Raw genomic sequence first — 14323 nt, 5'->3', positions numbered from 1 at the left:
GTTATTCGTACAGTCCCTTTCGTTGGTCGATCTCCGAATGTCTGTCACACCATGCCGCCAATTGTCGAGGTCATAGGTCGCTAGGTGGTTGAGTATTGCGAAGACATCTAGGTCTTGTGCTTGAGCTCGTTGGTCTTATCTCCCACAGCGTCGGTGGCAGCCTCGGCACGAGTGCCTGCTGATGCGTTGGAGTCCTTAGCGACGTCTTTGGAGAATGATCAGCGTTTCTTTCAGACAGGGTCTGGATGGGAGGGCATACTCTTGTTCGCCTCCTTGGATGCGGTGTCGGTAGCACCCTTGACGGTGTCGGTGACTGAGTTTGCGGTGTTCCTATTGACTTGGATTAGGTCATGATGAGCACAGTGGAAGACTCATACGTACTTCACGGCTTCCATTTTGAAGTATTGGTTTGAGTACTGGTTTGATAATTTGAATGTTTGTTTGTTTATGAGTTATTCGAAATGGATAGTTGTAGGAAATAGGAAGGAAAAAAGTAGAAAATATATATCTCTTGCCCCGCAGCCATACGTCACAGCTTTAACCCCACGAGTGGCTCAGCTGGTTCTAGAAGGCCCGGAGGAGAGGTCACGAGAACCTCCGCTTTTGCCTTCGACCAAGGAATTCAGCTCATACTGCTCCACTGTGACGACACAAGTCTTCAAGAATGTCTTGTGTCATAGTCGAGGGGTGACGAGTGAATTACGGCATTGGCATTCACTGCTTGCACAAAACCAAGTCTATGTTATGCATACAATTGCGTGCATATAATGGGTCCAAAGATCAATCTCGATCGCATTCGTGCCGAAAATGCCAGCACGCACTAACATGAGTGGTCAAGACCATTACCAATGCTCTTTACTTCAGGCTACATTTCTCAGCGCGCGAGCTAAAACATTGGCTACAAGAATGTTACAAAAAGAGCTGGAAGCTCAATGTTCCCGCTTCGAATAAAGGCAATCGGTTCTCTCTGCGTTTTCAGCGGTCACAGTGGCAATCCTTCGCCCGCTGTAAAGTCTTGAATGACTTCTTCCCATCGAAGTCACTTTTCGCTTGTCATTTGTTGCCCAACCTGCGCCGGACTAGGGTCGCCGGACGAGAGACCTTGTATGATTTCAAAAAGTCGAGCGGCGACTGCCTTGCCCATTATGTTGTAGCCTTCTTCCGTGAGGTGGAGGCCATCATCCCAGATGCGAGCACGGGTTTCCTTATCCACACCTGTGTACCTGATCACACTCCAGAGATCGAAGGCGTAGCTAGATAAATTGTTAGAAACAGATTTCGACTACCTTATGTATACTGATCTGGAACGGGAGGACATTGGATGGGGAAAGGGGCTTCTGCCGGACTCACAATCGGTTCGCTTGGTGGTTGAGAATATGTTCGTTGAGTTCACGTCTCTTCGCAACCATTCTGTCGCTTGCGCGGGCAGTCTCAATGATATTGAGAGCAAGTATACTTGCCCCACTCTCAAGTGCTGTACTCCAAATAGACTCTACACCACAACCATGAGGACGCAGTCGGCTAAGGCACATGAAAAGACGTACTAAGATTGTCGAAGATCACATCGGCTTGTTGGCCCCAACCCAAATCATTTGTCCCCCCCATAATCACAATCCAATCATAAGGTTTCTTCTTAGCTAGTGCCAGGTTTTCTTTCATGCGTCTCATGTACGCGACGTTAACTTGGTCGCCTGCAGATGTGGCCAATTAGAGTACCGTATATCAATGGAGGAATACCAAGTCTCACCCGGCAGCCCATCAATAAGCACTTGTATTTTTGAGGGTGTCGAGTGCAAGAGGTGAGCGAGTTCAGTCTGCATAGTGTCTCCATATGGGTATCTCCCACCATCGAAAACCGTGAAGCCATCGGTGAGAGAGTCTCCCAAGCATAAAATGCGGAGTGATTTGGGCAGTGCCTCCTGACTCGATCGGGAGTCTGCCATGTAGAGGTACGATCTCCAGAACTTCAAAGGACCCCAGACCATGGCATCACGGACAACTATTATACCTGCAAGCTTTTCGGAAAGCGACGAGGCGGATGAACAGCACTGGTTGGTAGGAAACAACGAGCAGGCACCAGCGACCAATGCGTTAGACAAACATACTAAGGCCAGCCACACACTCTTCATGTTACGCCCGCTACGTATACATGACTTGCGTGCTCACCGGTCAAGCAACATCGTTTGGTGAGGCGTTACGAGTGCAGGCGCAACTGCCCCGTTCTGGAATGGACGCCTGCATGTTCAACGCCTTCTGTCCAGGGAGTTTGAGCCGAACCATACGCCGTGGCACGATCCGAGGTGCTAGCAACTTTAGGGTTGCATTAGGGTTGCCGGCTGACGTTTGTGGGGATGTCCATTTGGAACTCCACTAGAAGTGACTTATGAGCCTTTGGCTAAGCTAAGATATAAAAGGATGATGGGAACGCCCTCTCTGGATCTCTTACTCTTGCTTGTGTTTCTATCATCGATATCCTATGCAACTGATCACGGCCCATTAATAAGCAAGTCACGATGTCGGAAGACCTTTCCCGCTGAGGTTGTATGCTCACTAACATATGGAGGTAGGCTCGACAACCCTGCCCTGAAATATCGCCGCAGGAAACCTCTTGACCTTCCTAATCGCCAATGGCCGTCCAAGTCCATCGACAAGCCACCCCGTTGGCTGGCGACCGACCTGCGCGATGGCAATCAGTCCCTCGCAGACCCAATGGACTCGAATCAGAAATACCACTATTTTCAAATGTTAGTAAAGCTTGGATATAAGGAGATCGAGGTCTCATTTCCGTCGGCATCTGATACGGACTATGATTTCACCCGGCGCTTGCTCGAGACGACTGGAACTGTACCGGAAGATGTGTGGCTACAAGTCTTGTCACCATGTCGAGAAGAGCTCATACAACGCACAGTTGAGTCCCTTAGGGGCTCGAAGAAGGCTATCCTCCATCTTTACTTGGCCACTAGCCCTTGCTTCCAGCGCATCGTCTTCGGCTTCACACAGCAGCAAGGTCTCGATCTAGCTGTGAGGTGTACTAAGCTTGCGCGCAAGCTCACCAAGGACGACCCATCCCAAGCTGGAACCGAATGGGCATACGAATTTTCTCCCGAAACATTTTCAGACACTGACCCAGACTACGCTATCAGAGTTTGTGAAGCAGTCAAAGCAGCTTGGGGGCCTTCAGAATCGAACCCTATCATTTTCAACCTTCCTGCAACTGTCGAAGTATCGACACCAAATGTCTACGCGGACCAGATTGAATACTTCTGTCGAAATATGACAGAGCGCCCGAAATTCTGCGTCTCGCTCCATCCACACAATGACCGTGGATGCGCTGTTGCTGCGGCTGAACTGGCACAGATGGCGGGGGCTGACCGAGTGGAAGGTGTCTTGTTTGGCAATGGTGAGAGAACAGGAAACGTGGATTTGTTCACCCTGGCAATGAATCTCTACACACAGGGTATCCACCCGAAGATCGACTACTCAGACATCAACCCAGTGATCGATCTTGTTGAGCAAAGCAATAAGATCCCCGTCCACCAGCGACATCCCTACGCAGGAGAGTTGGTCCATACGGCTTTCAGCGGCTCACATCAAGACGCTATCAATAAAGGCTTCAAAGATCGCAAGGAGCGAAGACTTGGAAACAATGATGAATGGGATATGCCTTATCTACCCCTGGATCCCCAAGATATTGGCAGGACGTACGAAGCCATTATTCGCGTTAATAGCCAGAGTGGAAAGGGTGGGGTTGCTTGGATCATCCAGCGCAGCCTGGAGCTCGAATTACCGCGAGGCTTGCAGGTTGCTTTCTCAAAGATCGTACAAAAGCGTGCAGACACGATTGGTCAGGAACTTCGTGCAAACGAAATTCAGCAATTATTTGAGGAGGTATACTATCTCAAAGACTATTATCCGCGATTCACGCTTATCGACTACAACATCGCTACAGACAGAGCGGAAAGTCCAGCTCCTCCTGAAAAGGGCAGGACTCTCAATACCGCCAAGCTCAAGCGTCACTTTGAAGGTACTATTGCTGACAGCCTGGCACATAAAGGCGAGGAATATCGTGTCAAAGGCTCAGGCAATGGTCCGATTTCAGCACTTGCTCATTCTCTTCAGTCGATTGGCATCGATCTCGACGTCGTTGACTACAAGGAACACTCGATTGGAGGAGGCAGTGATACCAAAGCCGCCACATATATTGAATGTCTCGCCACCGAAACGGGTGAGCGCATCTGGGGTATAGGTATCAACACGGACACGGTACAAGCTAGCTTAATGGCCTTCCTCGCTGTAGCGTCAACATACTTTCAAGAACGGCCTGTCAACAAGACCCCATCTCCGAAGACTAAATTTTCCAGCCTTCACAATCTCGCAATTGATGCCCGTCTCAATGGGTCAATAGACGGACAGCGGGGAAGAAAGATGAATGGTGTCGTCAACGGGGCAACAAATGATGCATGATTTTCAGGAGCGCTAGGATTAACGCGATCTAACCTAAGCTGAATTGGAGACGGCCAAAAGTACAGGAAGATTGTTAGGTTTATGTAATTTGCGATAGTTCAATATATAGAAACAATTGAACGACATAACGGAAATGATATCGAGCATCAACGTAGTAAGGGCATACTTCTTTGCTTCTTTGGGATGGTGAATTGGCCTGCGATACCTTTTGGCGAGCCGCAAAATAAGTATGTCCCCAGGGACTTTCCATCGCCCACACCACGCAGCCAGACGCTAAAACGCATGACGCCCGCGTAAAGCGCAGACATGGCGCGAATACCCGGCGACGAACATTCACACACTCAAAGATGCTACCTTTATTATTGTGATGTGCAACACGTGAAAACGGCCCCGCTTTCTTACCATGGATCAAGATGACATGGTCACTTCTCCTCGTAAGAAGGTCAAGACCGATCATTCTTCAACTCAAGATTTCAGTATGACTATCAAACCGACTGTAGCACCATCTGTTCAAGGAAAGGTAAGTAATGCTCCTGCACCATCACATCCTCAAGGCGGACGTCACAGCAAGGAAGAATTATGTGGCATAACCGAATTCGTAAGTCCGGACGCGCTCAGTTTTTCTGGTATTATAAAGAAAAGGTATGTTTCTTGATTCATACGATTCCCTTCTGGCCCTGAGAATTGCAGATACACCGATTTTCTTGTGAACGAGATTTTACCTTCAGGCGAAGTTCTTCACCTTCAAAATCTCAAAGCCCCTACTAAGGACCCTCAAGATCGTCACAATACGGGGGCACAAGTGACGACAAATGGGTCATCTAACAGTGGGGCAGCCGCTTCACGCAGCCCAAGCGCACAGAATCACACACCTCTTCCTGTGGAAGGTGGCAATGTTGAGAGCATTAACCCCCCAAAGGCGAATGCTCAATATGCAGCCCCTGATACCAATACCACTGCTTCAAGTGCGCCCGACATTAGCGCAGCATTGGGTGTTGGGGCGACAAGCGAAGACCACAACGTTTTCCCGGCTGCTTTTGGCAGTCCGGACGATCCACTTGCGCACCACTTTGCACCACGGCCACCTACACCACCCCATCTACGAAAAGCAGACGTGACTGCGCCCAAGCGCGAAAGGTCTGATTCCGTCAAAGAATCGCATGAGGAAGGTGGCCGACATAAGCACAAAGTCTTTTTGCGCCTGACGAAAGATGGCTGGCAGGAGTTGACTGCTGAACAAGAGGCAGAATTCAAAGCCACGGAAGAGCGTGAGGCGGCGGAGCTTGCTGTTGCGAAGCAACAGTCTGGTGAAGAGAAAGATTTGGGAATTCCAGACGAAGTACAGGGAGATGCTAAAGAACAGACTGATCTGCACAGGCCTAGCACCGTAGCTGCTTGGACCTCGTACGCTGGGTCTCAGGAGCAACTTGCTGAAGATGAGTCTGCAAGGTTGATAGGGCAGAATGCCATCAAAACCCCTGAATCTGCGGGCGTCCAACAGCCTGCTAATGGAGGGGAAGCCAGCACCACTTTCTGGGGTAACTTTGCGGGTGAATCTGAACGGATCAAAGTGAGTCTATCTGGCGTACTCATCACAATCTGCCAACTGATTATATGTAGCTGAAGCATGAAGATGAAGAATCGCTTCTATGGTATTTCGATACTGCCGCAACTGACGAACTCAAATCATTGTATGATCGCGTAACACATTCACCAAATCACCCTCCTAAATACTATGGCAATGTCCAATCTAAGAGCACCATTGATCGTGCAACTCGAGGACAAGTTCATGGGGAGATCCGCCGAATATTTAGAGGCAAGCTTGATAGTGAGACAGAACATGACGGTCATATTGTTGTCAAAGCTATGCCTAGACAGTCCTCATTTCCTGGTAGAAGGCCAGCAAAGGAAAGCGCTACTAACAGAGACAATGTGAGACCTGGTCGATCTAATAAACAGGCATGGCAAAAGCCGAAGTCGAGAGAATCTGGTGGAGATTACCTACATTTCACACTCCACAAAGAAAACAAGGACACCATGGAATCCCTCTCTTTTCTCATCAAACAGTTAGGAATTGGTACGAGACATCTGCAATTTGCGGGTACTAAGGATCGTCGCGGAGTCACAGTCCAGCGGGCAAGTGTCTATCGTGTCGCCTTGAAAGACCTGATAAAAGCAGGCAAAACACTTAGATCTGCTTTTGTAGGAGACTTTGAATACCGTTCGCAGGGTTTGCAGCTCGGCCATCTAGCAGGCAACGAATTCACCATTACTTTGCGAGATTGCAATTTTCACTATCCCGAGGAAGCAGACGGTGCAACAATACTCAAAGGCGTTCACTTAATCATTGGCGACTCAGTAAGGAAGTTCAGTAAGCATGGCTTCATCAATTATTATGGCCTACAACGGTTCGGTACATTTGGCAAAACCACGGATAATGTCGGTCTCGCAATCCTCCAAGGGGATTACCGAAGAGCTGTAGATTACATTCTGTCGTTCAGACCAGAGTGCCTCGAAGCTGAGGCAGAGGACACGCCAGCCAAAGATCAGATCGCGTGGGACGATCGAGCTCGTGCGGAAGGCATCCATCAGTTTCTGACCACAGGTCGCTCAAACGACGCGCTCTCAAATTTACCGAGGAAATTCAGCGCTGAAAACGCTGTTATTCGCCATCTTGGTTCAAAGGGCCGAAGCAAAGATTTCCTAGGGGCAATACGTGGCATACAGAGGAACCTTCGCCTGATGTACGTTCACGCTTACCAGTCTCTTGTGTGGAATCATGCAGCTAGCGAGCGTTGGCGGCTTTTTGGTAGCAAGGTAGTGGAGGGCGATCTCGTCATAGTTGAGAAGGCGAAGGAAGACGGAAACAACGCAGAGGAGGTAGACGCGGAGGGCGAAGTTGTTGTTCATGCGCCAGAAGAAGATCGCGCTACGAATACCAGTGACGAGTTCACACAAGCTCGTGCGCTCAGCAGGGAAGAAGCTGAGAGCGGCAAACACACCATTTTTGACATTGTTCTACCTACTCCAGGGTTTGATGTTCAATACCCTGCTAATGCTATTGAGGGTTTTTACCGTACGTTCATGGCCAGCGAGCGGGGTGGTGGCCTTGATCCTTACAATATGCGTCGCAGTTGGAAAGATGCCAGCCTCAGCGGGTCATATCGTAACCTTCTGGCAAAGCCTAAGAAACCCGTAACTTTTGATATCAAATATTATACGGAAGAAGACGAGCAGTTTGTTGAGACTGACCTGGACAAATACTACAAGGCTCACCCAGAAGAGGACCACCGCTCGAACTCCCGCCGCGACTTGAACAACATCAGTTCGACCAAAATTGAGTCTCAAGAGATGCAACCTCCGCAGGAGGCTACAACTGATCCACTTCATAGCAATGTAGCGCCTACTCCGACCATCACAGAACAACCGATCGACCAACCTGTTTCCTCACAAAATTCGTCGCCGATAAAGAATTCGGTCGCTACGCATTCAACCGATACTGACACGAGCGGTGGTGTCCGTCTTGATTGGAATGGGCACCCTCAAGAAGACCAGAAAATTGCAGTGGTGTTGAAGATGCAACTTAGTAGCAGCCAATACGCTACGATGGCGCTCAGAGAGCTCATGAAGACAGGGGCAGTCATTTGGAAGGGCGACTTCAGTAGTGGGCACTGAATGTCCCTGACGTCTTGATGTAAGTGCACGACGGTGAAAGAGGGACGACGCCAGAATATATGGATCAATTTCGCAAGGTGGATATCACAAGTGGAAGGGGGGAATGGGGATGGTTGGCAGCTACATGACATTGCTCCGACTTGATTAGCTGACACCCAGCGGACGTCGATGGAGAGCGCCGAGGGTTCGTGTGGCTGTCCTGTACACTTGCTGAAGACTTGATGTAGGCGATATCATGCTCGAGAAAGTCAATCAATGAATGGCACGCAAGTGGTTGCTTGTCTTGAGGTCTGGAGAAAAAGCTGCTGTGCATCTGCATCAACACTGTACCACCCCTACTGCCTGTTTGTATAGACCTCAAGTCATTTGATACCGAGCTCATACTCATTGAACCCTACGTAAGCCTACGTACCGAATAGATTAATGATACTGAAGAATGAACGTCGATTACTCAGATACGGTAAGCGATGACCGTACGTAGGGCCAAGCCCAGCGTAAGGCTCACGCCGATCGCTTCCTAATCCCCTAAGCTTCTGACACCGGCTCTTCAGGCGTCCAACGCTTAGCACACACCAGTCAGCATTGGCGTCCCCCTTTACTCGCATGTCTCATCAAACTTGCCTTGATAGAGTTCCAAGCACAGTCCTGATGCCGCCCATAGTGTGGTGGCGGTGAGATCTTTGATGCTCCGGCCTTCCGCTTGAGTCTTGATCGCGTCAATATGCTCCTGGAGTCCTAGACGGGGGGCCTTACGCGGTCATGGGCTTGATTAATTGCTTTGGATCTCTTTGATATTCCACTTCATGCGACTTTTGCTGTCCACTGTCGTTGCCATACTGTGATTTCGGCGGGGTGTTTGCTTCCTGTCATCGACAACATCCATGGCATCGTTTTTGACTTGGAAATCTCTCTCTTACATTCTCTTCTGCATACTTTTGACTCATGTCCAGGCTCTGAACGACACAAATGCTACAGGCACCACAGACTTTTCAGCAGTGGTTCTGAGTGATGAAGCAGCCTTCGGTGTCTGTGTCTACCCTACGAGCGTGCGTCTTCACCACTGCCCCCCGTGCACCGAGCTGAGCTGATTGTATACAGGGGAGTTATTCCTTTCTCAGCAGGATACTCTACTACTGCACCCTGGTCTTCTCCCTATTCTCCAGAACTCACCTCTGGCTCGTCGTTGGCGCCCTAGCATCTGCCCTTACCTACTCCGGCGCGGCAGCTATCCACGCATGCCTCCTGACATGGAGAGGCCCGAATCCGTACATTGAAAATGACGGCTGGTCACTTCTGACGATCCTGACAACGGCCAGCCTTATAACGGTCCCTCTGCTCAACTGGAGCGGTACTTTACGAAGGTTGGGAGCAAAGGTCGCAGCGCTGAAAGATGGAAAAAAGGGCGGACACACACAGAGCGAAGTCGGCACCCGGACAATAGTGGTTTACTGGGCTTTGCTCGTGCTGGTTGGCTTCATTTGCGCCTGGAACCAATCTTACTGGGGTGAAGGCGAGACAAATATGGAGTACCCGGAAATGAGCAAAGTCATGTGCCGTCCAGGCACGAATGCCAGTATGATCCGATCGCACAATGGGACGCTGGTTCGGAGGGCAATTGACCGCAATTTCATCATGCAAAATGGGTGCAGCAATCCTTGCGACCAAATCGATATCCCCTCTATCTTTCGCCAACAACAGGACCTGCAGCTTATGAGCGTGACCGAAAGTCTGCTGTGGAACGGAAGCTATCCGTCCGAAGGATACAAAACCGCCGAAAAAACAATAGACGCGCAGAACAGGCTTCTGAAGATGTATTTTTACGCCCTGCCTTTCATTCTTCTGCAAGGTTTCATCACCATGTTCTTTGGTCGCCGCGATCCTCGTGAGATTCGGGACTTGATATATTTCAAAATGTACATGGAGAGAGATGGACGGCATGGTGACAAATGCGAATGTCTACATGAGGTCGGACGGAAGTCAAAAAGCCGACAGAAGCATGAATGCCACCATGAAGTAGAGTGCCAGTGCGACTACAAATGTAGACTTCTGGACGGGAAGAGACCCCCTGTCAGAGTTATACAAGATTGGACGGCAAGGGTTGTGGCATTTCTCTCCTACATTATCTCCGTTCTGATGGTAATCATATGTCCACCCTTCTTCGTGATCCTCGTTTTCCTCCACGAATGGGGTGGCTACATCGAGATCCCCGACGCAGAGATGCCAAAAGCCGTCGGACAATGGTCTCCATGGGCCGTGGCCGGACAAGCAATCTGTGCAGCATTGATCGGAAAGTACCACGACAAAGTGATGATCCAACTTGGCAAACTCTACCGATGGATCAAGAAGACCTGCTTCCACCCACTTCTCTCCAAATGTCTACCCCAACACCGTCACCGACGCCAACATTACCCTCTCCCCCCGAAGACAAGACCGCAGCAGAGGAAACCGCCTACAACCCATCCTATTCTTACACCCCGTCACCTAACCCCGACCCCGAATTCGGCCTCAAGGTCCCCACCAGCACCACCACCACCCCTGCCACCGCCCCCATCCCTCCCCGCCCCAAGGTCGTCCGCCTAGCCTCCCCCCTCTCCGCGCCCAAGTCCGCGGCACAACCCCCGAAAACGAGCCCGAACCCTCCTTCTACCAAGACTGCTCCGACACGCTCTACTACATCTACAAGATCTTCTCGCACCCGCTGAACCAATCCGACGGCGGGATAGGCGACGAAATCAAGAACTTCCTGTCCTGGTGCAAAGACCCGCAGGCCGTGTCGAGGAAAGTGGTGCGCTACCCGCTACGGCCGATGGATGGGCAGACCGTGAAGGAGCGGGCGGAGCTGAGGGGGAGAGTGAGGGGAGTGACCGTGGGTTCTTTAGGGCGGCGAGTGTGAGGAGGCCGAGTTTGAGGGATCAGGGAGTTATCGAGAGGGATATGGCGAAGGTGAGGGTTCAGCCGTTGGGGGGAGGGAGAGGGGAGATGGAGAAGGTTGAGGAGGAACGGCATGATCGGTATCATTCTGACGATTGATAGGAGGTGAGAGATTGCTGGTTTGTAATATGATGTTGTTTCGGTTTGAATATTGGATATAAATTGAACGAAAGACTAATCTCAAAGTCATGAACGATCATCCATCACGCTATTTTCTGCTGCCGCTGCTGCTCAGATGTCTATGGACCGTAGCCATGTATCTTCTAAATTGCTCATTCATCTGACGGATATCTTTCATCAACTTCACCCCGAACGTAGGGCTGCCTGTCAAACATACTGCTCTCGTCTCAATCGTCATCCAAAATATGACTGGGAAGTCCAGCCATCATCACCCACTCCTACCCTAAGACATTTTCAGTCTCTCACATAGACCGGCGCCTTAACCAGCACGCTCTTCCCCCGAACTTGCACTGCCATGAACGTCGAGAATCGGACCCTATCCTCCTTCCTCTCCTGCGATCCACCCTGCCCGCCTGGCGGACCTTGTCCCTGTCCAGACGTCGAAGAGGAATTCCCAGGAGCATTCCCCTTTTGCTCCCCCCACTACCCATGAAATTCCCAAACATACTCTTCTTCTTAGCACCCTGAGCCTGCTGCTGCGGGCTCTCTTTATGGCCCTCTCCGCCAGCAGCACCACCAGCTTCACCGTTACTATTCCCCGTCTCGCGACTATCGATACTGCCCGTCTCCTCCGTCTGCTTAGATCCAGACATCATACTTGCCGTCTCCCCCTCAGGCGCTTCTCCAGGGTTCGTCAAGGGCGGAAGCCCAGTTTCGACCTTCATGTACGTGTCTGTGATGAGTTGACCAGGGGTAACGTAATCGACAAAAACGTCGCGGCTCTCCAGCGGAAGATTTGCGGAGATGCCGACCGCGAGCTCAACGATCATGCCCACACCTCCTTCAATCCCGGGGGGCATGGGCTCTTTGAGCATCATACCCAGGCTCGCCACAAGTTTTTCGACAAGGCTCTCGGTCAGAGTGGTGCGATATTCGGTGGCCTTCGGAGCGGCGAGGAACTCTTGCAGGCCATCAAGGGTAGAGAGACGCCAATTCGAGATCTTAGCCATCAGAGCTTCTCTTTCCTCATCGGTTGGCGTGGGAGGTGCGAAGCGGCGCAGGTTTTTTTCTATGATTTTTAGATGGGAGGAAAGGTTTGGCTCAAGGCCGGGGTGGAAGTGGCGATCTAGAAGCTCGTCTATCAGCCACCGGGATATCGCGGCGCGGCCGACGGCGGTCATTTCTTTTGTCGGGTTGGTGGTGGCATCTCGATTGCAGTGAGCCCCAAGCCAGGGAGGTATTTGACGCCAGTCGCGACGAATATTGAAAGCTAGGTTGTTGATCGCGCCATCTAGGCGTGTGAAGCGGTTGACGTACTCGTTGTCGTCTAAAGATGTCCGTGACTGGGCGAGCCTCTGGTGTGCTAGGGTGTTCTGGAGCTGCTGCACCTGAGCGTCTTTGTCAAAGTAATATTTCTTTACTTTGCGATACTTGTCCTCTGTACATTACATTAGCACCCGTCTGCAAAGCCTCCAGCTTGTCTCTACCTAAGGAGGACTTACGCAATTCTTCATGCTTTGTTTGCAATTGAGGATAGTCCATAGTCGAGAGGTCATCCCGCGACCGGCTTGGGGGAGGTGTGCTTCGGCCCTGCTCATGACCCTGTGCGCCGACCGAGGATATTTGCGAGTTCCTGTAGCTTTGATGCGGTGCGAGTTGGGTGCCATACTGCTGAGGGGCATTGGAACTCATTGCAGCGCGATCTTGGATGTTTTGATTGTATGGTTGATACCCGCCTTCTCTCCCTTGCTCGCCTGATTGGGGCGGTGCCGCGACCTCGCTGGGGCGCCTATTTGGAGCTTGAGGGGGAGGTGGAGGAGCTGGCGGTCCCATCGAGCTCTGTGTATAATGCGACAACGATGAAGTCTCGCTAGATCTGCCTTTTGTATGTTGCGCGTCGTATGTCCGCGTGCTTTGGGCTGAGGGTGGGGGCTCTAGGCTTTGCTGAGAAGAAGGTCTACTAGGTATTTCCTCTTGCCAAGGCTGCTGTAATGTGTTGCGTGGGGGCTGGTGACTGAAGTGTTGTCCAGAAACGGTCGATGTGGCGGAAGAGGGTGAAACGTGATACGCTGTCTGAGGTTGCTGTTGAGGAGGTTCGCTATGCGTATGATGGTGAATGTTAGATGAGGCCCTTGTCCAAGATGACTCGTAGGATCCTTGCCGATCGGATTGACCTCGTCGAGACTGAGTCGGACTGGTATTTGTTTTCGCTTGGGAGTAATCTTGGTGGGAGATGGACGGTGGTAGACCTGGGCTACGAAGAGGCTCCTTATCTGGACGAGGAGGTCCGGTCGGGTATGGTGGAGGATAGAGTCCGGCTCGGTCTTCTGGGTCTTCGTCGTACTCTTCCGCAGGGGATGTGTGTGTACTTGGCCAGTCCTGCTGAGGTGCGTGTCGCACGTTCTCTTGATAGTTTTCTGGAGGCTGATCTCTCCGGCGCACTGAAATACTCCGACCAAGCTTTGAAGACGCAGGACTGCTGGTGGGCTCCTTGGAGCTACCAAGGCCAAAGAATCGCCTCTTTTTACGTTCTTCTTTGTGCGCAGGAGGATTGGGAGCTGGGCCTTGCCGGTAGAAAGAGTCGGGAGCTCCTTCGTCAATAGTCGAGCTGGGGGTGCTGTGGGCAGGTCCAACCAGATTGATAGTCGGCTGTGAGACGTTGGTATTCAGATGGCTAGGGTTCCGCGTGCTTTGCGACCGAACAGGGTATGCAGACTGATAATATCGTGCCTCTTCTGGGTGATATTGGTTCCTGTAGTGGGGATCTAGCTCAGTATCCTCGTCTTCCTCCTCCTGGCCGTACTGCGAAGGTGGAAATGCAGGGGAGTGCAAGGGAGAATCAGCCGGAGACGGTTGGAAGCGCCCCTTGTCCTCCACGTCGTGCGAATTGAGCAACGAATGGCTTGAACGATTCTTGTGGAAATATTTGGAGGGGCCCATGCTGGCAATGGATGGAGGATTAAGACATCAAGAATAGCCGCGTCAAGACAAGGTGTGATAACCTAAAATAACATATGTCTGTATCACTATGCCTTCCTCTTTCGATTGAACTAAGTCACAGCTGACATAGCCAACATTCAGTCCGAAAGGCAAGGATTCACCTGGAGAGGCTGACTGTTGGGGCTATACGCGA

The 14323-nt window shown here is 51.0% G+C and overlaps 6 protein-coding genes across 6 annotated transcripts; 3 read left to right on the top strand and 3 right to left on the bottom strand.

Moving 5' to 3' along the window:
* Positions 1 to 107: 107 nt before the first annotated feature.
* On the bottom strand, positions 108 to 395 carry GRG1 (Glucose-repressible protein; the record flags this gene model as incomplete). Its single annotated transcript, XM_044815080.1, has 3 exons — positions 108 to 205; positions 260 to 330; positions 382 to 395. The coding sequence occupies 3 exons, from the start codon at positions 393 to 395 to the stop codon at positions 108 to 110; spliced, it is 183 nt and encodes a 60-aa protein (XP_044668180.1).
* Positions 396 to 1039: 644 nt separating this feature from the next.
* Positions 1040 to 1820, bottom strand: KY384_006585 (uncharacterized protein; the record flags this gene model as incomplete). Its single annotated transcript, XM_044815079.1, has 4 exons — positions 1040 to 1253; positions 1351 to 1492; positions 1545 to 1691; positions 1748 to 1820. 4 exons carry the CDS (start codon positions 1818 to 1820, stop codon positions 1040 to 1042), a joined length of 576 nt encoding a protein of 191 aa, XP_044668179.1.
* Positions 1821 to 1983: 163 nt separating this feature from the next.
* Positions 1984 to 4464, top strand: KY384_006584 (uncharacterized protein; the record flags this gene model as incomplete). Its single annotated transcript, XM_044815078.1, has 2 exons — positions 1984 to 2090; positions 2568 to 4464. 2 exons carry the CDS (start codon positions 1984 to 1986, stop codon positions 4462 to 4464), a joined length of 2004 nt encoding a protein of 667 aa, XP_044668178.1.
* Positions 4465 to 4867: 403 nt separating this feature from the next.
* On the top strand, positions 4868 to 8139 carry KY384_006583 (uncharacterized protein; the record flags this gene model as incomplete). The annotated part of the gene is made up of 3 exons (XM_044815077.1): positions 4868 to 5106; positions 5155 to 6034; positions 6085 to 8139. The coding sequence occupies 3 exons, from the start codon at positions 4868 to 4870 to the stop codon at positions 8137 to 8139; spliced, it is 3174 nt and encodes a 1057-aa protein (XP_044668177.1).
* An 881-nt stretch (positions 8140 to 9020) lies between these two features.
* Positions 9021 to 11169, top strand: KY384_006582 (uncharacterized protein; the record flags this gene model as incomplete). Its single annotated transcript, XM_044815076.1, has 3 exons — positions 9021 to 9185; positions 9238 to 10513; positions 10823 to 11169. The coding sequence occupies 3 exons, from the start codon at positions 9021 to 9023 to the stop codon at positions 11167 to 11169; spliced, it is 1788 nt and encodes a 595-aa protein (XP_044668176.1).
* A 323-nt stretch (positions 11170 to 11492) lies between these two features.
* Positions 11493 to 14130, bottom strand: KY384_006581 (uncharacterized protein; the record flags this gene model as incomplete). The annotated part of the gene is made up of 2 exons (XM_044815075.1): positions 11493 to 12628; positions 12693 to 14130. The coding sequence occupies 2 exons, from the start codon at positions 14128 to 14130 to the stop codon at positions 11493 to 11495; spliced, it is 2574 nt and encodes an 857-aa protein (XP_044668175.1).
* Positions 14131 to 14323: the final 193 nt, after the last annotated feature.

This window comes from Bacidia gigantensis (genome assembly GCF_019456465.1).
Source record: "Bacidia gigantensis strain McMullin 20006 chromosome Unknown contig_249, whole genome shotgun sequence".
NCBI classification, from domain to species: Eukaryota; Fungi; Ascomycota; class Lecanoromycetes; order Lecanorales; family Ramalinaceae; genus Bacidia; species Bacidia gigantensis.
This window is presented reverse-complemented; position numbering and strand designations above follow the sequence as displayed.